Below are 21,485 nucleotides of genomic sequence, written 5' to 3'. Positions count from 1 at the left end.
AGACAGACGGACAGATTTGGAGTATGGCCAATTTACTCAAAACATTACCAGTTAAGTATGCTGTGCTCAGTGGTTGCTCAGTTTAACTTTTCTGGGATTAATCCTACTTGCTTACTTTAAAAAGTAAAGGAATTAAAGAGACAAATAACATTTAATGGAGCACTAGAACCAACAAATGAAGCACTTCAGTCAGGTGTCAGATTTTGCTCCTCACTATCTAAAAGACTGGATTAAACCACGGGAGCGTTTTGCTAAGGTAGATGTGGTCCAGGGTTGCTGTAGCCATGTGACGCTTTTAAAATAAATAGTATCTATTCTACAGTGTTTACCTGTTTGCTTAACATTAAAGTCTTCTATTGAAATGAGTGGGACTGTTTTCATGCTTAAAGTTAATAACCTGGATAAGTGTTGGCTGGGTCAGGCCTAACTTAATAGCACAAGGTCAGTAGATTAGTGGTGTGGTATGTCTTTCATAGGAAAGCATTGTGATTTTTTTATTTTGTTGAAGAGATTCTCCTGCAGTTCACTTACACAACTGAGTTATGTCTTCATTTTTGTAGTTTCCTGAGTAGCTTACAATAATACCACCTGGCTAATTACTTTACTTTATTTCTAATCAACCAATTTTTGAAGTATATTTCCTTAGAAAAGGTTTAATAGCATTTCTTAGACAACTAAGGAAGGGTACTTGATACCAAAAGCTTGTCTATAACCCTCCCAAAAGGGTTATCTTGTATTTCTCCCAGTTATACAATTGGTCCAATAAAAGATATCACTTGCACAAGTCTCTGCCTTAGGCAGAATTAGAAATTAGAACCCTCAATTGCTAAAGAAAGAAAGGAAGAAAAATGTGCAAATTACTATACAATGCATTTCAAAAGCTGGCAGAGGCTCTATCCATTACATGCATCTCTGTGAACATTTTTAACATTAGGTAGTCTTCAAGACAGTTGCATTTTGAAGTGCCTTTTAGAGAAGTAAAACATATCATGGAATACTTTGCATGAAACTTGACAGGTTAGGTTACTTTCCCCTCCATCTGATTTTAAATCTTACTATTCTGTCAAGTAATGCATTGCTTAAATTGGATATAGTAAAGGCTTTGATGAAGGCCTGAGGAGAGGCCATCAGGGCTTACAGGAAGTGGGAAAGTCAAGGATGGGAAAGGCTGGTGAAAAGTCAGAAAAGCTACAGTAGATGAGGAATTGGAACTCATGGCAGAGGTGATTTAATAGATTTCATAGACATTAGGGCTAGAAGGGACCTTGCAAGATCATTGGGTCCAGCCCCCTGCCCAAGGGGCAGGAAGTCAGCTGGGGTAAGATCACCCCAGCAAGATAAGCATACAAGTGTTTCTTAAAGGTATACAAAGTAGGTGCTTGCACCAGTTTTGGGGGAAGTCTATTCCAGATTCTGGAGACTTGGATGGTAAAGAGGTTTTTCCTTATGTCCAGTCTGAAACGGTCTTTCAGCAGTTTGTGACCATTAGACCTTGTCTTCCCATGCAGGGGGGTGTCCTGGTGAACAGACGTTCTCCCAGTTCCTGATGCACACCCCTTACAGGCTGCCACCAAGTCACCCCTGAGCCTTTGCTTCTCCAGGCTGAAGAGTACCATGCCTTTCAGGCTCTCCTAATAAGGCCTGTTCTCTTGACCTCTGATCATGTGCATGGCTGTCCTCTGGACTCTTTCAAGCTTCTCCACATCCTTTTCTGAATTGTGGAGCCCGGAATTGGATGCAGTACTCCAGCTGCGGTCTCACCAAGGCCAAGTAAAGTGGGAGGATGGCTTCTTGGCTCGTGCCTGAGATGAATCAGTAGATGCAAGCCAAAGTTTTATTTGCTTTGCCAGCTGCAGCATTGCATTGGTGGTTCATGTTCATCTTGTAGTCAGTTGTGACCCCCCAAGTCTCTTTTGGTTGTGGTGCTAGTGAGTGTAGCACTGCTGAGCCTCTAAGTACAATGTGGGTACTTTTTCCCAAGGTGGAGCACATTGCATTTCTCCATGCTGAATGTCATCAGGTTTTGATTCACCTTGTGAGCCTGTCCAGGTTGACCTGAATTGCCAGTCTGTCCTCTAGCATAACTGTACTTCCCCATAATTTGGTGTCATCAGTGAATTTAGCCAGTCTACTTCTGACACCCGAATCCAGATAATCAGTGAATATATTAAAGAGTTCTGGTCTGAGTCCTGAGCCTTCAGGGATGCCATTGATAACCAAGTGCTATGTTGACTCTGTTCCACTGACTGTCACTCTCTGGATCTGACCATGGAACCAGTTCCCCAACCATTGGACCATAAGGTTGTCAAGGCCGCAGTTCCCCAATTTTACCATGAGGACATCATGGGAGACCAAGTCAAAGGCTTTTTTGAAATCTAAATATATGACATGAACCTCTTCACCTCCTTTGTCCAGGTGATGCATCGCTTGGTTACAGAAGGAAATGAGGTTAGTCAGGCAAGGCCTACCTGCAATGAAGTCATGTTGGCTATCTCTCAGAATGCTGCCTTCCGTCAGCCTGTTGTTGATGGTTTCCTTGATTTTTTTTTTTTCCCAGGATTTTTCCAGGGATTGATGTCAAACTGACTGGCCTGTAATTGCTTGGATCTTCCTTCCTTCCTTTCTTGAAGATAGGCACCACATTGGCCCTCTTCCAATCTTCAGGAACCTCTCCTGCATGCCACAAGTTCTCAAATATCCTTGCCGTTGGTTGTGCTATGATATCAGCCAACTGTTTTGGCACTCGTGGGTGTGTTCCATCCGGGCCAGCTGATTTTGTGGATGTCCAGCCTCTCAAGCTGTTCCCTCATAAGATCTATCTTTTATTAGACCAACTAGTTTATTAGTATTAATTATAATTATTAGTAGTTAGTCTCGGTGGTCTAATAAAAGATATCACCTCTGCCATGAGTTCTGATTTCCTTTTGCCTCTAGACCAATATGGGTGCAACCTGGATACCTGGCACAGGTGATGGTCTTTAAGAAACACTAAGAGTTGAGCAGAAATCTGAAGGGAATACAGAGCCAGCACTGCCACCTAGGGGTAGAGATGCAGTTTGCGAGATAATAAACAAATGCCATTTTCTGCTATTCCCAATGTTAGCAGACAAGTGTGCAACAACTCCAGTGAGCTGTCTCTGTCCTGTCTGCAGTGTAAAAATTCTGTTCTTAAATCTGCTCTTTAAAAACCTTCCCTGCTTGTGCTCATCTGCCAAAGAACAACTACTCCTGACTGCTTAGTCCTCTTGAAGAAAATTCTTCCCAGCCAGGACCAGCTTTGTGCAGGAGAACATATCGTGGAGGGGCTTAGAAGAGAAATCCTCCTTCATATTCTGGGGAGCATACAAAGCCACTAGCTATATCAGCAGCCTGTGCAAGTGACTTTTCTGCAGCCTCCCTGTCCCCACACAGTCACATCCATCCCACTTGTTTCAGATCCTGTACACTGCCTTTTTGGCTTTGATGGTGCCCTTCCTGTGAAAGAAAGGCAGTAGAAGCACTTCTTGTCACAAAAATACCACAATTAAGGGACCTGTAATAATCTTGGTCATTTGTTTCTTGGGTAGATGGAATGATTTTAAATAATGTAAATGATTTAAATACTCATTGGGAGTTACGCATTTAAATACCTTTATGCAATAGCACTTCTTTAACTTACAGGGTCATTGGAATACATAATAATGAAATCTGTGCGAGTTTTAAAGATGGCAAGGGAGAGCATGTAAACAATTTAAAATTGAGAGAGAAATATGTACGTGATTTTAAAATAAGTCCTATCAATTTCAGGCTTTAAAATTGATGGCAGAGGATAGCCTCGTCAAAGTGTTATGACTTGTGAAAATGCAGCATACCAGAGAATTGCAGATATAATACAGGTTGTTGGCACATGTATGTGTATTTGTCCAGTTGTCACAAAAAGGATGTTAATAAAGATGTGCCAAACTTGTTTTTTGCTTTCTTGTCAACATAAATGATCATTTTAAGTGTGAAATTTCTTGGTAAGAAAACCCTACTTCTAACACTTAGGAAATTAAAGAAACAAGAAAAATTGTAATCAGCAATTTATTACTACAACATAGGAAGAAAGTAAAGAATATAAAATGTGAATTTTGAAAATCTGATTTGATTTTATAAAAATGCTTTAAATCTATTTTTATCATGAATAGTAGCCTTCCTGGAAATCTCCCAAACTACTGAATATGTTTTGCCCAGTGCTGATTTCCTTGAGCTCTCAAGGCTTTTCTGTTGGAGGGAGAATGACATTGGACCACAGGCAATATTGGCAGTACTAGAAATATCCCTTCAGCTCTCTTTAATTGCAAGCTAGTGCTTCTGACAATAAAACATAGTGGTCCTTATAGCGCACTTCACCAGTGCAGGGAAAGTTGCAGTAAATAAATAATGATCATGTAGAAACTCAGCTGCCCTTTCAGTAAAAAGACATATCTGTTCAATGTTGTGACAATCCACAAGTCCCCTGATAGTAATGGATTTTTTTAATATATATTTTGTCTATTCAGCTGTACAAAGAAATTGAAATCTGTCAAAAAATTACACAGCGCATTCAGATTGAGAAGTCTGACACCTCCTCTGATATTTATGGTAAGTTTTCTTTTTGCTTTTGGTTTTATTTTTCCTAATCTAATCAATTCTGGCTCTTTCACAGTTCATTAAATTACCTTAAGGGCCTAGTTTGTTAAGTAAAATGAAGCGTAGCCAAGTCCTATATAACCTAAAGCAAGAGAAGCCAGAAGAAGCTATCTTGCCCTTACTGAAGCTCACATGGATTTTTATTTGTTTTGAACAAAAGGGCAAATCCTTCCTGGTGTTTAAGCTATGGCATGTGGGACCTACTGTTGATGTTACAGTTCTAGAAAAGGCCAATTTTTCTTGTTTCTCTAGCTTCTCAGAAGTTACTATACAAAAACTATGTAATGAAGAATGAAGCGCTGAAATATGGTTCTATCAAACACTAAGAGTCTATCAGGAGGAGGCTAGATAAACCTCGGTCAAGGATGATTTAGGAGTACCATTCCTGCATTCGTTTGACCGTGGGATTGGGTGATCCTTGAGACCCCATCTAACCCTATGATTCTATGGTGCCACAGAGTACTTTTGTCCTTGCAATGGTAAACACCCCCCTCCAGATGCCATATCTCTATATGGCAGAATTTCTCTCTCTCAATCATCATTTTGTTTTGTTAATGCCTGCAGTATAGGCTAAACCATGGCTTTGCAGTAAGCACTGCTGCAGTAGGAAACTGGGATGCAGGTTGTGTCAGGAGAATCACAGTCCAACTCCTGGTTACTCTGCTGCTTCAGGTAGGAAGAATGCATTGCCATCTTTTAACCCTGGTGCAGTGCTTTGGGAGGGAGAGAAATTAATCCTTTACTCCACTCATTCCCTGCCCCCCTCTGGTCTGTCTGCAGCCTTTATAAGCAGCCCATGACAGCTCCCCACAATATAGGCAGCTGTCTCCGGAAAATAATGAAGAGCCTTGTGCCCTCTTTTTGTTCTCTGCATGAACACTTAAGACAGGCTACAATCTTGTCCAGCCATACACTGGATTTGGATTATAGGAGCATGACATCTGTTGAAGTCAATAGAAGCCCCTGCATCTCTGAAGCCAGAATATGTTGCCTAAATTATGAACACATTTATAAAAGAGATAGAAGGGGAAGGAAATCCTCTTTGTATCATTTTTGCAAAATCCCTGTTTATATCTGTTCCTCCAGCTTTTCAGCATTTGGAATGACAAGCTTTTGACTAGAAAGATTGCTCCTTGGCCAGGCAATTATAGCATTTTTACATTACTTTTGCAACCTACCCCATGGGCAGCTGATCTGCATCTTTTAATGTTTATGTGAATATTCTTTTTAATGAAAAGAATAATTTTGAATGCTCAAACTGCACATTATGCAGCTGCAGGCCATTGGAAGATTGAGCTCTGGCACAAAATGGTGATGCTGACCATTGTTTGAAAACTACAGGCTTAAGAGAAAAATATTTAACTAACCCAATTATGACTGTAGGTTCAGTCATTAGATTGTGTTTGATAATAGTACACCAATTAAGAATTTGTCTGAATTTCTTGTTTTTTAAAACTGGTAGAAACAGAAGATGGGGAAGACAATTAATTACAATATTGCAAAGTACAAAACCCCCCCAGTTAAACCAAATGATCAGTCATCTGGCAAACAATTACATGCATGCTTTGCTGTTGCTGCTGTCAAAGAAATAAATCACAAAAATCTTTTTGACTCAAGTAGGACAGGATCAGACCCCAGGATTGTTTCCACACAATCTTGCAGACCAGTAGACCAGTAAGAAGTCTATGTTGAAACGCATGTATGCAAGGGAACAAAGTTAAGGTTACCAGGGCATTTGATTCTTTAGTGGTTAATACTGCACCTGCTTAATTTGCCAGACCCTTTGTGGTTTTAATGTAAGCCTTATTTTTACAAATTTGGGTCCCACACATACTAAGACTTGGTGCAAAATTCTACACACATCTATTGGCTATAAACAGTACAAAAGAATGATAAGCTGTTCTGTATGCCTTTGCTGAACTGAAACAAAAACATAGGTTCTTTTAATTTTAATTTCCTAAATCATAGTCATGGTGTTATTGTTTGGCTTCCTCTTAGAGGAAAACCCTGTAATTATAATAATCCATAAAGCGGCACTTTATTCTCAAACCCAGGAAGCATTTAAGCACATGCATAAAATCTTCCTGAACAGGACTAGTTTTGTAGTTTGGGGCCTGTCTTAGTGGACTGCACTAGAATGATGATTTCCAGACAAGGTCTGAAACAAAGAAAGAAGCTGGGCTTCTGCAGTGGACCTAGGGTACGGATGACAAAAGAGTGCTGACAGTTACTTGCTTTTGCTACCCATTTTCATTCCACCTCCGTAAGACTTCCTGTGCATTTTTCAGCTTTTAACAAAATAGGTGCTACTACTCTCCATGGTGTGAGTAGCCTGCTGTCATTCAGAACAATTGGGAAATTCTCATTTTAAAAATACTAAAGGGTACCCAACATGAATTGCCACTCTTGTTTGCTTTCATGCCATAACAAGAATTCTTGATTATTACTTTTAATTTTCAAAGCAGTTTGCAAACTATTTGTCCTGACACTGTCACAGGAAGCAAGGTAAGTTACTACTGCCATTGGACAGTCAGAGGTGGAGAGGTTAAATGCCTGGCCTGAGGTCAAATGACTCAAGTTGAATAAAGCAGTGTTTTAGGGAAAACTCACACTGGAAGCTCTGAAAGATTTCCCAGTAAATCTGTCCACCTGCACAGAAGTCTCTGTAAGTAGAGAACAATATGGCTTATAAGGAGGATGACCATATGTCCTGTTTTAATTGAGACAGTCCTGGATTTCAGAAGCTGGTCCTGGCTGGCTCTTGAGAATTAGAATGGGTGTCCCAGGAATGCAGTGGCACAGGGTGCAGTATGGCCAGGAGTCAGAGCTGCACGGAGCACCTTTCAGTGGGTGGGTAGGCACCACTGCCTGCCTGGCATGCTGTCCCACTCTCACCAACTAGTAAGAGCCTGATGGGGAGCAGGGTAGTGTCCGAGATTTCTAGGATTTCCATCTGGCATTCCTGGATTCCAGAAGCAGCATAGGAATACCTCGTCAACATCTTGGGCGCTGACTAGAAAGTTTTGCCCCCAGAACTTCTGGTAACTGATATTGCTATGGAGCTGGCCCAAGTATTCACTTGGCAGTTGTTACAGGTGCCTCATATCCTCACAGTATGAAGTTGTGTTGATGCAAACCATGGTGCATCACTGGGAAGACCCCAGGGTGTACATTTGCTGACATTGCTGGTACGTGTCAGCTGACCGCACATGGCGTTAGTTTTATTTAGGGTCCAGAAAGGCCAGTTTATTTCATATTCACGTGTGGACACATGCAAACCTGTATCCATGAAGGCAACTTCTGTTGAGAAAGTGTTGTCCTGTATGCTGAGCACTGCTGACAACACACAGGGTTGCCATTTCATTTTCTTCAGTTTGTTCATTCTCTTTGATCTAAAGTTGGTGCATCAGGCAAGCTTCACAGATTTCATTTTCATTCAGAGTTGAGGAGCTCTCATACAGGCTCCAAATTGCTCATTAAAGTCATAAATGGTCATATGCAACTGGCTTTATGAGCTGGCCGTTTTTGATGAATAAAGAATAATTTGTCCATAAATATCAACTTGAAGGGAGCTGCAGAGTTAGAATAGGCTTCTAGCACATCTGCTTCCTCTTGGCTGGTGACTGATTCCATGTCAAATGAGTATCTCTCCCTAGAGGTTCATAAATGTTTTCCTTGATGAAAAAAGAGCAAACGTATATCTAGGGAGCAGTGAAGTCTCAGAAAAGCAAATATTCTGTTTTATGTAAGTCTCAGCAGTAAATAAATAAAGCATGTTTAACAAATCTCATTTAATTTTCTACACACGCTGTATTTAACATTATATCAATTCCAGGTAACATATAAAAAAAAAATCACTGATATCAGATAAAGTAGTGCCATTTGAACTCTTAAAATTAAAGGTGTGTCAGTGCTTGTAAATGTTTTGTGGATTTATAACTTAATCATAAAAATGTGCATAGAGCTGAGACTTGGCAAACAGCAAGTCATGCCAGGAGTGGCTGAGAAAAGGAAAGAAGGCAGCATTTTACAAACCTGGCCAGCCCAGGAAATTCACAAAATAAAAGCTGACATTCTGCTTAAACAGGCACTTTTATGCCTTGTGTAAGTTAAGGATGGAGTGTCAAACCTAAGCTTGAGTTTCCTGGCTTTTGGTGGTTTGGGACACAAACCACTGTGTTGTATAAATTTTGTTTGAGAGTACCTAACTTCTTGAAGTGACCTTTTGTGGCAAAACATTTTTCAGTGCTTTCCAACATTCTGCAGCTGTGGTCTTAAATAAAACTTAATTGATTTATGGAAACCCAGAAATTCAATTTTTAAGTAGCTCTTTTTTTTCCCTTCTTAACTTTCCTTTTCAAGGGTTGTTGTGTGTTTTTGGGTTTTTTTTGTTTTTTTTTTTTCCTAAGGGCAAAAAGTAGTTTCCTGTTCCTGTTACTCGCACAAGTAATCTACTTTCACACAGAGAGGCAGCCCTGGAAGTGCTTTTGTGGGTAAAGGCTGCCCATTCAAGTAAGGTTTTGCAGTAATTGGGGCCCCTAAGGTTTTGTTCGTTGTGGAGAAGAGTAGCTGTAAATGTGGTGCATGAAATGGATGTCCTTATAGTTTGCATAGCTAACTGCAGAGGAATTTTACTTGTAACCTTTGGTATTTTTATAGGCTTCTCATTGTCCTCTTTGGAGGAGGAAGGGATTCGTCGGCTCTATGTAAGCAGTGTAAAAGAGAAGGGTCTGGCTTTCAAGAAAGGTAAAAGGCACTGGAAGACTCGCTGCCTTCTAGAATATCACATTATTGTTCTCTAATTGCATGCTGTTTGTACCTACAAACCCAAGTCATGGACCAGGATCTTACTGTTTTCTATCTACTGCCAAACTCCAACCTACTAGGAATGGCCTGGGAATGACTACACCATACATTCAACCTGAAACGTCTCTTGTGGTTCAGTAGTAGAATCCTCTTCTGTTGTGCGGGAGACCTGGGATTGATTCCCAAACATGCATATAATTACCACCTTCAAGACACTGAAGGTCCAGACTTGATCTGGCCTTTGTATACTGTCCAGTGGTCTAAAAGAGGGATGGTGGGTCCCCATGCTCCTGCCTAGGTGTACATATCAAAGGTCCTGGTGACCTCTCATGCACACACCATGATCCAGAAGGCTCAACAGTGTTCTTCTACTACTACATTCAACCCCTTTTTCTTCTGAACTGGTTTCTGCTCATCTTTCCTTTATGTAGCAGGATCACTGCAGCAAGAAAGCCAAGTGGTCCATAGAACAATTCTAGAATGAAAAGAAGTGAAAATAAATGGCACCTCTTTCCCTAAGTGGCTGTGATCACTGCTTCTAGTTTTGCTTCCAGCTATTTCTTTCAGATTAGGATGTAACAGATCTAATTAGGCTAAGGAATTGGCCAGAAGTGTGTGTGTGTGTGTGTGTGTGTGTAATGCAGCCTTCAACAACATTTTTAGAGCAGTGGGCCACCACTTGCAACCTGGTCATCGCTGCTAACTGCTGCTCTCTCCTTCTGCTGCAAGCTGCTTCTACAGCAGCCCCCTCCACAGAGCCTAGCCCAGGCTACCTGCTGTTGTGGCATAAAGTAAGTCCTCCTGGACCCACAAAGTGTCCAGGAAGTCCAGGGGTAGTCAGCCACAGGACCCTTGCAAAGGCAGCAGCAAAACTCTTTCCTCTGAGTGTTCAACATCATGAGCCTCCAAATACTACGGCCACCATCTTTACTGTGCACCATTGCTTCCACCAGGCACTGACAATATCTGTCCCCAGTGGCAGTGGGGAGGGCTTCTTGGCCTGTGACGGTGAGCAGTGCCTGCTGTAGGGAGCAAACGGAGGCAGCAGGGGCGCTGTGAGTGTGGGGGGCTGCTGCAGGGGGAGCAGTGGTGGGTGCAGGGCAGAGAAGTGGGATGCGGTAGGCCAAGCACTTTGCAGGCCATGTCTAGCATGTTAGTGTTAGGTTGCTGACCCCGGTGTAATAAATTTAAAGGATTTCAGTGCTGTTTTCAGAGGACTCTTCTTAGAATGATAAAGGACTGCACGCTTTTCTCCTGTCATTTTCCACTCCCAGTCCTCACTTTCATATTAAAGACCATTGTCCTTCTAACCATAAGTATGGTGCTTTTAACAGTTCTCTTTAATGAGCCATATGTGAGCCATTAGCCAAAAAAACCCAAAAGGCTGTAGGAGTTCTGTGAGGAGTCTAGGCAAAAGTAAAGGCTGAAGGGGTGAAGTCTAAGAAGTCCTTCTTCCTTGGACCAAGGGAAGTTCCCTGCATCTTAGAAAATAGCTGTGCAAAGTTTTTTTGTTTGTTTGTTTGGTTGTTTGGGTTTTTTTGGCAAGAACAAAGTATGGCCTGTCATGGATTTGAAACACTGCAGTGAACTATTGGAGGAGGTGGTTCTTTTGAAGAGACCATTATCTACTTAAAAAGTCTCAGTTCTTTGTTTTCGACATAAAATTAGACCTACAATCCCCAGCACTGGAAGAAAATGTAAAGAGGCAAAAAAATGTTTCTCATTTTGTGTAAAAGTTGTTTGTATATTTGACGGCAGTCTTTATTGCAAATGTAAAGGTGTGAGAAAAACAGAGAGAACGTTTTTCTTTTAATTTTTTTCATTTGGAGCAATCTGAGATGTTGTGTCTTGGTGAATTTTTTACACTTTTCATTCTTTTGCCTCACTGGCACTTTGATACATAAACAAATATCTTAACCTTTTTTGGCTTATAGTTACACATATAATATAAAGATGAGGAAAAAACCCAGCAAAGCTTTAACTATAGCATGCCTAGTTGCAGCATATTACTATGATACTAATAGGATATTAGTTAGCAAGAAAAAAATTAAATGACCTAGAAGGAAAAAATGTTTAAATAATTACCAGTAGGAAAAAATGAAATATATGCTATCCCAGCTTTCACTTTGTCCTTGTTTAGTGTATAATATTTTGAACTGTTTATTTTGAAAGTATTTTCATTTTTTCACTTCATTTCTGCTGTGTTCATTTTGCAGTTGCTTCGGGGCAGGTGTAAATGTTATCATGTAAAAATAAAAAAGGAGAAAGTTGAGGAAATGGTTCATGATGATTGTTTAAATGGGAGCTAGTTACAAAGTTGGAATTTTTTTCTTAAAACTATTCCTTTTTCATTGATAAATATTGAAATGTTTGAACTAGCCAATTGCTCTTAGGTGTCCAACATATCAGTGACGGGGCACAGTTACAAAACATATCTCAATTACCCTAAAGAAAAGTCAGTGTTCCACATTTTTCCTCTAGCATCCCCTTTTTCCTCACTTTACCATATTCAAAGCTAGATCTGGGTGGCTTATTTCCTGGAGGATGCATCTGGACTTATTTTACAATTCAGTTTTTAGGGGAATTCTTGCTGAATTCTTGCCTTGCATCCTGTCCTGATGATGGCAAAACTCAAATCTCTAGCTGATCTCCTGTAGCAGGGAATGCCTTTGTACAGAAAAACAGCCATAAACTCCACCCTCCATCCACACAATGAGGTGGAACCTGGCTAGAACTGTGAAGGGAAGGACCAGGGGGTTGAAACTGGCCTGATCTTGGACAGACTGCTGATACAGAATGAATCTGGCTTTACAGTGAGCAATGCTGTCAGCACCTCCGGGACAGCTCAGTGGGCAGATCCTAGCCCCACCTTGGGTTGATCTTGGCAGCCATACCAACCTGAAGGCAGGTGTGGCATGCAGCTGCCAGCTGCAGATCAGACACCCTTTGTTATGGGAGAGGTCACTATCTCTGCTTTGTCTTCCCAGTGGTTCTCCTTGTCTATCAACAGCATCTCTATCTTTCCTGGGAAGAGCAGGAACCAGCTGTTTTCTTTCCAGGTCTCTGTTTTCCCTTAGACACTAGAACTATAGATAGTGTCTAAAACTGGTTAACAAACAGAAATAACTTAGCAAGTTCTAAATTTAACATTAAAGGATTTAAGCGCTAATAAATAGCTAGTTGCAGGACCAGAAGAGAGACAAATCTCAGAGCCTGAATATTCATCTAACGCTGTGTCACTTAAGAATGCAGTCTGCTTTCTCTCCTCACTTCTGAACTATAAGAACATGACTTCCTCTTTCAATGCAAAGCACTGACCAACATGAAAAAATTGAATAAAAATCTATCTAATGTTGTTCTATAAAGAGAGAATGCCAGTGATCTGCTTACTTATGATGCTAATGCTTTGAAGCTTGGAAGTTTAAATTTCTCAAATGGCATGATTTGTTTTAAAGTTTATAATATTTCTAGTAAAAAGGACAGAATACTGGATCTCATGAGCATCGAGTGATTAGGTGACTTCTGTGACCCATTCCCTATCCTAAGCCCCTGTTCTCTCACTGCAGTAGAATTCATGTGTGCACTTGTCTTATTCTACTTCTTTCCTCAGTGGAACGTGCCAGTGTATTTATGAGCAGTGCATTCGTGACATGCAATATAATGCTTTTTCTCTTGCAAAATAAGTAGGGAAAAAGAATGTGGTGAAAATCAATAAATGCCTTGTAAAAGTACCACTTGGCAACCATAGGCACAACGATATGCTAACAGGATGCATTAGAAAAACTTTAATTAAGGTAGATCCCTTAAGATCCATCAGGGATCCCTTAACGTCCATCAAGTTTCTGCTTCGTTTGCAATCGTAAATGTTTATTTCATGTCTAGACATTATAGAGTCTGGCACTTCATAAATGCCTAGTCTGAGCTCCTTGATGTACATGGGTAACAAAAACTTATTGTGCGAGTCTTACTTGTTACTTTCTGTTTTTCAGGCCTTAAAGCTGGTGATGAAATCATTGAGATTAACAAAAAAGTTGCTGAAGATCTGGACTCAGCCATGCTGAAAGATGTTCTTGTTCAGTCTTCTCTGTGCCTTACAGTGCGTACATATGCCCAGATAGAAAGGGGGCAAAAGTTAATGCAGCTACCACCACGTCGTACCGAAAACCTACCTGACTTGAATGACAATACATTTATGTATGTTGGCAGCAACCAAGGTACATATGTTCACTGTAAAAGATAACATGAGGTGGTCTTGATTCAGATCCAGTGGATGCTGGTTTTAAATCAGTATAATGCTACTGACCGCAATAGGAGTACTCCCATCTGAGGGAGAGAAGAATTCAGCTCTAAATGTGTTGCTGTAGATTATCAACAAAAGCTGCAGTGCTCTGGGAATATATAGCGTGACATACAACCCCAGATTCTCTAGCAGGGTTGAGATGCATGAAATCGGAGAAACATGCAAATGTCATTAGTTTGGCTTTTATTTGGAATACTCCAAAATAAAACGCAAGACACAATTAGGTATATATATTTGTTGCATATTTTTCACAGCTATTTACAAAGATGGTAATTATGATGCAAAATGGAATGGCTTTTCTATTTCCTTTTTTTACTTTTCTGTTCCTTCTGCTCTGGGAGGGGGAAACAACATGAAAAACAGCACCTGAAATTTATCTCTGCTCCAGATGAACCGGCCTATTTGGCTAGGCACAGAATTTACACACAAGCCAGTTTAAGCAATCTGATTTAAACCTATAACAGAACAGAAGTTCCGTGCACATAAACCAGTTTCAAAGTTGCTGAAAGTCATTTAAGATGAACCTGGTTGAAAGTAGTATCAGATTTAACTTATGTAGGTCAAACTGATTTATGGAACTTCTGTCCCAGACTCCTTTCTGTTTCAAGTTAAATCAGAGTCCCCCAGCATACCAACATGCTTTGCAGCCCTGGGCTGTGCTGTCTGCTTCAGAGAGCAGGGCTGGCCCTGCCCCTCTGCTTGATAGCCGGAGCAGTGAAGGCTGCTTCACTGGCCTCACTGGCTAGCTCATTGCCTCCCCTTCTCCGTACCCCCGGCAAACCCTGGCTGGGGTCTGGGGTGGGGGGAGGTGTTAAACACTCCTTCCCCTGCTCAAACTTGCTGTTGGCTGCAACTGCAGACTACAAATCCCAGAGGCACCTGGAAGCGGGAAAAGGAAGCGATGAGCACCCTGCAGAGTCCTGCTGTTGTGATTGTGGACTGCAAATCCCAGAGACCTTGGGGGCAGCAGGAAGAGTAAGCGAACACACAGCTAAGCTGTATTTATAGTTCTTCAGAGAGAGAACTATTTTTGTTCAAGCTTTTTTTAATTCAATACCACTATCTCCTCCACTTCCCTCCTACCCAGTCAGAGCACAGCCTGGGGCCTGGCCACATCCCTTCCACTCCAGCAAGGATGGGGGGAAAAGTCTTGGAGGGCTTCTCTCTTCCAGTGGCTGGCAGGAATGCTCTAGTGTGCGTGCACATATGCATATACGTGTGTGTGTGTGTGTGTGTGTGTGTGTGTCCCTCCGCAGCTTCTGGCTTGAGCCACTGCAGGCATGCAGCTGCATTTCCAGAATCAAAAGTGAATGTCTGCTCATTTGCATATTGATTCAATCTCTATAGCTTAGATTAACCTGCAAAGCCTGAACCAATTCAGCCTTGTGCTTTTTGACTGTCTGTACTTAGTTTTTGTGTTGTATTGTCATCTCAATGCTTTTTGAAAGCAGTGATAAGGATGAGTAGGGATTAAAGCTGGGTAAAAATTTTTATGTGGATATTTGTAAGTTCAGTGGCTGGAATGTTTTGTACTTGGCCACAAGATGTCCCCATTACCTTTATAAAACTGATCCACCTGGGTCTCCATTGCTTTGCACTTTTGTGCTATCGTGGATATGTACTTTACGCCTGTTTTATGTAGATATAAATGACTACCCATAGTCTGAGGTGGCTAAGAATTACACTCTACATATTTACTTGACATAATGATTCTCAAGATGGCATGATCCGATGCTGCAGCTCTATTTACGTGCATAGATGGCAATCCTGTTTGCTGTTCTGAAGCAAAATTTTGAGTTTTTTGCTTTGGGGCAGTGTTAATTTTGTTCCCACTATCTAAATGAGTTTCTGCACTTGCCACCAAACCAAAACTCTCCTTTTTCAAATAGCTTCCCCAATACTGAGTCTTAGTTTTTGCATTCTTGATCAGTCTCTACTGTTAGAAATGTCTGTTATTTTTGGAGTGCTCTGCTCACTTCCCTCATTTTTTCTTTCTGGGGAGTAACTTGCTCAGTGTAAGCACATTGTCATCTCAAGTGCACAGAATCATAGGGTCAGGAGAGATGTTAAGGGTCGTCCACTCTAACTCCCTGGACAGACACAAGATTCGCTGTTCTTAAACCAGCCCGGACGGATGCCTATTCAGCCTTTTCATGTAACAGCTCCTTTACTGGAAGTTTACAACTTCCCTGAATAGTTTGTTCCATTCTCCTACTGTGATTACCATTGAAAAGTTGGTCTGGAAATTTAATCAATCTGCTTTCTCCATGTGATTTTTATATTTGCTTTCCTATAAAGCTTGTAGTTTTTAGGGAAATCTAGACTCCTGTTCTAGACTGCTCCTTTTTCAACACAGTGGGGAAATTGGGGAAAGGAAAGTGTTTCTTTTATCTTACTGTTGCTGTAAGAGGAGAAGGCATACCTCTTAATTAAATTGGAGGAAATAAACAATAGCATGATGCCTTCTATAAAATTACCCTTTTCACATGGTTGTAATTGCCATATGAAATTCCCATCTATGTCATGGAATTAAAAAAAATCCTGTTTTAAACTAAACAGCACCCATATTCCAATAGGGAAGTTTTTAGATTATTGTGGGAATAGGATTCAGGATCTGCTGGAAACGTGGAGTTTAGAGTTTAATAAAACAATATCAAGCTTTTCTTAAAGGTTTTGTTCTTCTAGGCCTGTGCATTATTTGGGATTTATGGTTTGAAAATGGATTCAAATATTGTTTTATATATACATATATCTTATTACTCTTTCTGAGAATGTAGCTGTCTCAGGTTTTTGGTTTCAGTTCTGTGGCTCCTGGTTAAGAGCAGTCAAGTGTGAAATATCCATTGACCCATTTATTTTTACCCTAGTTGATTACTACCTGGCTGGATAAGTTAGCTCAGTGGTTTCTATCATATGCCTTTATATCGTGTAAATGTGTATTGGTATGCTGAACTGAACACCCGTCATTTTAAGCATTGGATTTTAATCTTATTGGGTTACATCCAGGTCCTCAGTTGGCATAAATCAGCCCAACCCCATGGATTCAATCTAGTTTACACCTGTTTCCACTAGTGCAAGATCTGACTGATCCATCATACTAATGTAGCTTTCAGCTTCATTCTTCCTTGGCATAATTCTCTGTCATCATCTTCTTTCATGTGGTGACTTGGAGCAGCAATTATAAGTCCAGTTTAAGGTTAGTTAACCAGTATAATGCTCTTGAGGAAAGGAAATGCATCTCTGCAATGTCACCATCAAATTTGTATAGAGGGCACAGTATTGTTATGTGGTCCATAGTGTGATCAGGGTTGCCACAGTCTCATTCTGCAGACCTCCTAATACACCATCTGTGCATCAAGTAACTGCAGTGGCCATGCCTGGTTTGGATCCGATTGAGAACCTTCCACGTTTTTTGCAGGAAGTCAAAACCAGGAGGCTTTATTGTTGGGTCAGAAATTAAATGTTTATTCTGAATGGTGGATTCATTCCATGCTTTCCTCCAAGCTGCTGCACTGTCGTGTCCTGCGAGGGATCATACATGTGTCCACAGAGGTCTCCAGAAGTCCAAGCGGTGAGCTGGGAGGTTCTTTAAATCTCGGTGGATGGGGAAGTCTGAGTTGTCATTCATGTGGACAACCTCTCTGTACGTATTTTTGTTATGGCACATGTCTTGAGGAGCAATATTGGCTAGCCCCGGTAACCATTGAATTGGTGTAGATTTCAGGGTTGCGGTGATAGCATGCATTGCAGAATTTAACTGGGCATCCATGCATTTGGTATGAGTGCTAGCAGCCCAGACAGCTGAACAGTGCTCGGCCATTGAGAAAACCAATGCCATAGCAGAGGTGCAGAGCACTCCTGTGGTGGCACCTCAGCTTGTTCTAGTGAGGTTTTGCATGATGCTCACCTGACTCTTGATCTTCGTAGCTATTTTTTGAAGATGATTACGAAAAGTTAAGGTGTCATCGAGTGTCATACCTAGCTAGGACAGAGTTGGAACATGTGTATTATTTTTCTCTGCAGTAGGTGACGTTGGGATGAACATGTGCTTTGTGGTTGTTGAGGTGACACACTGAGATGATGGACTTAGTTGGATTCGGTCTCAGGGTCCTCTTGCAGAAATATTCTGCCATCATTGACAGGTCTAACGTCAGTGTGTCTTCAGTCTCTTTGAAGGTCCTTGCCTGTGTGGTTAGTGCCAGGTCATCAGCATGTGCAAATTTCCTCATAAGGCATATCGCTTACGTAAATGTTGAAGAAGGTCAGAGCAAGAACACTTCCCCGAGGGAAGCCGTTATTGAGGGCCCTTAGTCTACTTGCTTTGTCCTTGAAGTAGACATGCATCCATCAGTTGTCCAGAAATGTCCACAAAAGGCAGAGCACCCCAGCTCACGGGAAAAGGCAGGACAGTTTTAGCAACAGACCATGCTTCCAAACAGTATCATATGCTGCAAAAGGGTCAATCAATGCAGCGCCAGCCTTAAGGTCGCTCTGGAAGCCAGCCTTGATGTTCAAGCCCCGGAGAGCCGCAAGAACCGTGCCGGCGAGCTGCATGTGGGTCACGAGCTGTGGCTTGGGCACCATTGGTGTATTCCTTTTAGTACTTACTGGTAATTAGTCTGACTACAGAGATTTTTGATATAACACAGGCTAAAGAAGATGTATGTCTGTTCCCTTGAGGAGAAGTTAACTCCTCTTTTTTTATTTTCCAAGGTTTTAATCTTCTATTTCCTTAGCACAGGCATCATGATTCTGGCTGCAGTTCTCTCCGGAGACCTTGACAGTAATTTTTTCCTTAAAAATGGTAATGTCCCTACACTCACTTTTTATGTATCAAGGAATTTGTCTCTGTGATGCTCCCAAATCTACTCAGCCAGGAACTGAGAGAATGTGGACTAGCCGCTCAAAGGCCAGGCTCCTAAAATCAACACGAGAGCTTTGCCACTAGGCCAGTAAACCCCATAACGGTTTCTCTCTCTTTGTATGCTTGTATTAATCCGTAACAGTTCATGGCACGCCCTCTTTCTCTTCCTGAACAGAGAAACCGTATTTTTCTGCGGGGGATGATTTGTGAGCTACTTCCCTATGTGATAGACTTTCTGAAGCTTAGGTGGCAAATATTTTTGTTGTCAGACTAGTATCAGAAAGACACACAACACAAAACGCAAGGACAAGCAAGAGCCTTGCCACCTGCTGTAAATGGTAGCTGGTAAAACAAGGCTATTGTTGTTTCGAACCAAAACATACATCTTCCAGCTATTAAACAGTGACCTAGTTTTGAGCAGTTTGTGATTTGTTATTCAGCAGGCAATAAAAACAGGGGCTATAATTATCCTAGGACCTAAAAGTTACTAATAGGGAAAGAAACAAACTAGTTCCCCCAGACCCAGGAGGCACCAGTTGCTGAGCCATGGGGGCAGGAGGTCCCCCGTGCGCTCCCCGGCAAACCTAGAAGTGGACCAGAAGTGCTTCTGGTTCACTTCTGGGTCCACTGCTGAGTGCGCTGGGGACCCCCCTGTACCCCCGTGGGATGCTCCGTCCACCCTAGCATCTCAGTGTTCACAAGCCACCTGGTACCTTGAGGTATGCAGAAAAAGCATTAAAGTTGTGTCTATGTCTGAATCATCGAATCTCTCCGAATCGATTCAGAGGGTTCATATTCGATTCAGAGAGATTAAAGGATCCTCTGATTCAACTTGGATTCAGAGATTTGGCTGCCAAATCCAGTCAAATCTCTGCCAAATCGAATCAGTGACCAAAGCTTCATGCAGCCCTAATAACCAGTTGGGATACTTGCACTGCTTTAAAGGGAGCAGGAGTGGATGTCTTGCCATGCAGACTAATTGTTTACCTGTCCACACCTACCTTTTTGGAAACTAAACTAAATAAGTTTATTACTCTTTAATGTAATAGGGTTATATTACCAGTTCAGCTTCACTTGAGGGTAAGAGTGTAAAAGTACCCTGAATCAGCTGACCAGTGCTCTTAAGCAAATTATCTCCTCGCCTTTAAAACTGTATAACTCTTAAGGTCCAGCCATGATCTGACACTTTCCTTGCATCCAGAAAAGTGATTGCATTTAGATGATCATCAGCATAGATTTCATTGTGCTTCAAAAGCAATTATTTTAAGTAGATATGAAAGTGATAAGACTTCACAGAAATTAAAAGCTTTTAAAGAACTAATCCTGAAACCCTACTGAAATGTAAGGGGAAACAATGTCCTTTTTGTTAGAACTGTTAAGTCACAGAACGTAGTGGGGGATTTTATTCCATTGCAGTCTGGTTTGACAGGGGCTGGTTCTCTACTCCCTGCCCTTACTGTTTGTGATGAGCTCTGCAAGTGGATGTAAACTTCTTGGGTAGAGTGGTTCTCAACCTACTTAGCCTCCAGGCACCCCTCAGAAAATGCCAGCTCTTAACTTTCACCTGTCTTTTTGACTATGGAAAAATGATAGAGCAGTTCTTCTGTTGCAGCAAGCCAGAATGTTTTCCCGTTTGAATCTTTGGGGGGTTTAAAACCATTTGTCGGAGTTGCACCCCTAAAAATGCTAATATTAAGCAGCAATATGCAGCAACTTTAAGAGTACTCCACAGGGTGCCATCAGACCCGGGTTGAAGATCACTGGTGTAGAGGTTCACAGTCCATGTTCAGTTTTGTAGATCTTTCCTTTCTGTGGGCATAGCCTCATTTGTAATTTGTGTTTTTCTTTTACGTTTCCTAGTTGCAAAGCCAAACACAGTTCTTTTAAAAACAAAAAAAAGGAGCAAAGGCACAGACACCCTACGATAATGATTCTTTGGGCTGTTGAACTTGCAGGTCCAAATTTGTCCCAAATAAAAATATAACAGCAGAGTAATGCATTGTTGAATATTGATATTTATTCTAAAATGGCTCCTGTTACCAGGTCCTCAAATGAATAGCCCCACTACTGCACTAGTAGCATTCAGAAATGATGCTTTCTATGAAGGCAAGTTGCTGTTGTGCTATTAATATGTTATAGCCTTTCATTTTTTTAAAATTAGGTTGTGATCATGTGGCCATTGAATATTCCTTCATGCCATTTAGAATACAGATTCCTGGCTGAAATCCAAGTTGTGTAAGTGCATTCTGCCTCTGTCTCCTCCCCTGCAGTTTCAGTTTAATGGGCTAATTCTTTACTGCTGCCCAAACTGTACATGGTGTTTCTGTGAGGTGTTAAAGATCTGCCTTATTGCACTTTAAACAGTATCTTATTTTACTTGTGATGGAAGTGTTTAGTAGTGTTAATCACCATGTTTTGTGGAATTGCCTGGAGCTGATGTAGGGCTAGCTCCAATTTGGGACTTAGGTAGGCTGTAGGTGAATTTTAAATACCTGAGTCAAAAACTGTAATCTAAAAGAACCACATGCAACTTCTGCCTAAAGCCACGAGGCTTCTTCGTGCATGACTTAAAACTTTCTCAGGTACTCGGAGGGTTCTGCATCTGAACATGTCCCAAACTGCCCCAGGCTGGGCATCTGTCTACCATCTAAGCCCAATTGGTAGCCATATGGGTTTGAACAACCTCACACTGAGCAGAGAATTGCAGTTCAGTCTAACTTACTGGACTTCCATGGTGACTGCTTTAAACACTGGGCTGCTATGTAAATGGCAGATACCATCACCTCTGAACCATTTTTTTGCAAAAAAGGGAATACTTTGTGATAGCTGGATGCTCTGTGTGTGTGTGTGTGTGTGTGTGTGTGT

At 41.3% G+C, this 21,485-nt stretch overlaps 1 protein-coding gene across 8 annotated transcripts in view; it reads left to right on the top strand.

Annotated features, from left to right (window-relative positions):
- Positions 1 to 21,485, top strand: part of TIAM1 (T-cell lymphoma invasion and metastasis 1) — a 263,725-nt gene that overhangs the window by 200,223 nt on the left and 42,017 nt on the right. For all 8 annotated transcript variants that reach the window (XR_002099702.1, XR_002099703.1, XM_019528813.1 and 5 more), the window contains 3 exons: positions 4,521 to 4,602; positions 9,310 to 9,396; positions 13,446 to 13,670. Coding sequence is in view for 6 of the 8 variants with exons in the window: in XM_019528813.1 (XP_019384358.1) it covers positions 4,521 to 4,602; positions 9,310 to 9,396; positions 13,446 to 13,670 (394 nt within the window). In the remaining 2 variants the exon portion in view is untranslated. The remainder of the gene's footprint in view (positions 1 to 4,520; positions 4,603 to 9,309; positions 9,397 to 13,445; positions 13,671 to 21,485) is intronic.

This window comes from Crocodylus porosus, unplaced genomic scaffold (genome assembly GCF_001723895.1).
Source record: "Crocodylus porosus isolate Cpor-Errol unplaced genomic scaffold, CroPor_comp1, whole genome shotgun sequence".
Classification (NCBI taxonomy): domain Eukaryota; kingdom Metazoa; phylum Chordata; order Crocodylia; family Crocodylidae; genus Crocodylus; species Crocodylus porosus.
Note: the sequence above shows the minus strand (reverse complement) of the source record. Positions and strands in the feature narration are given on the sequence as shown.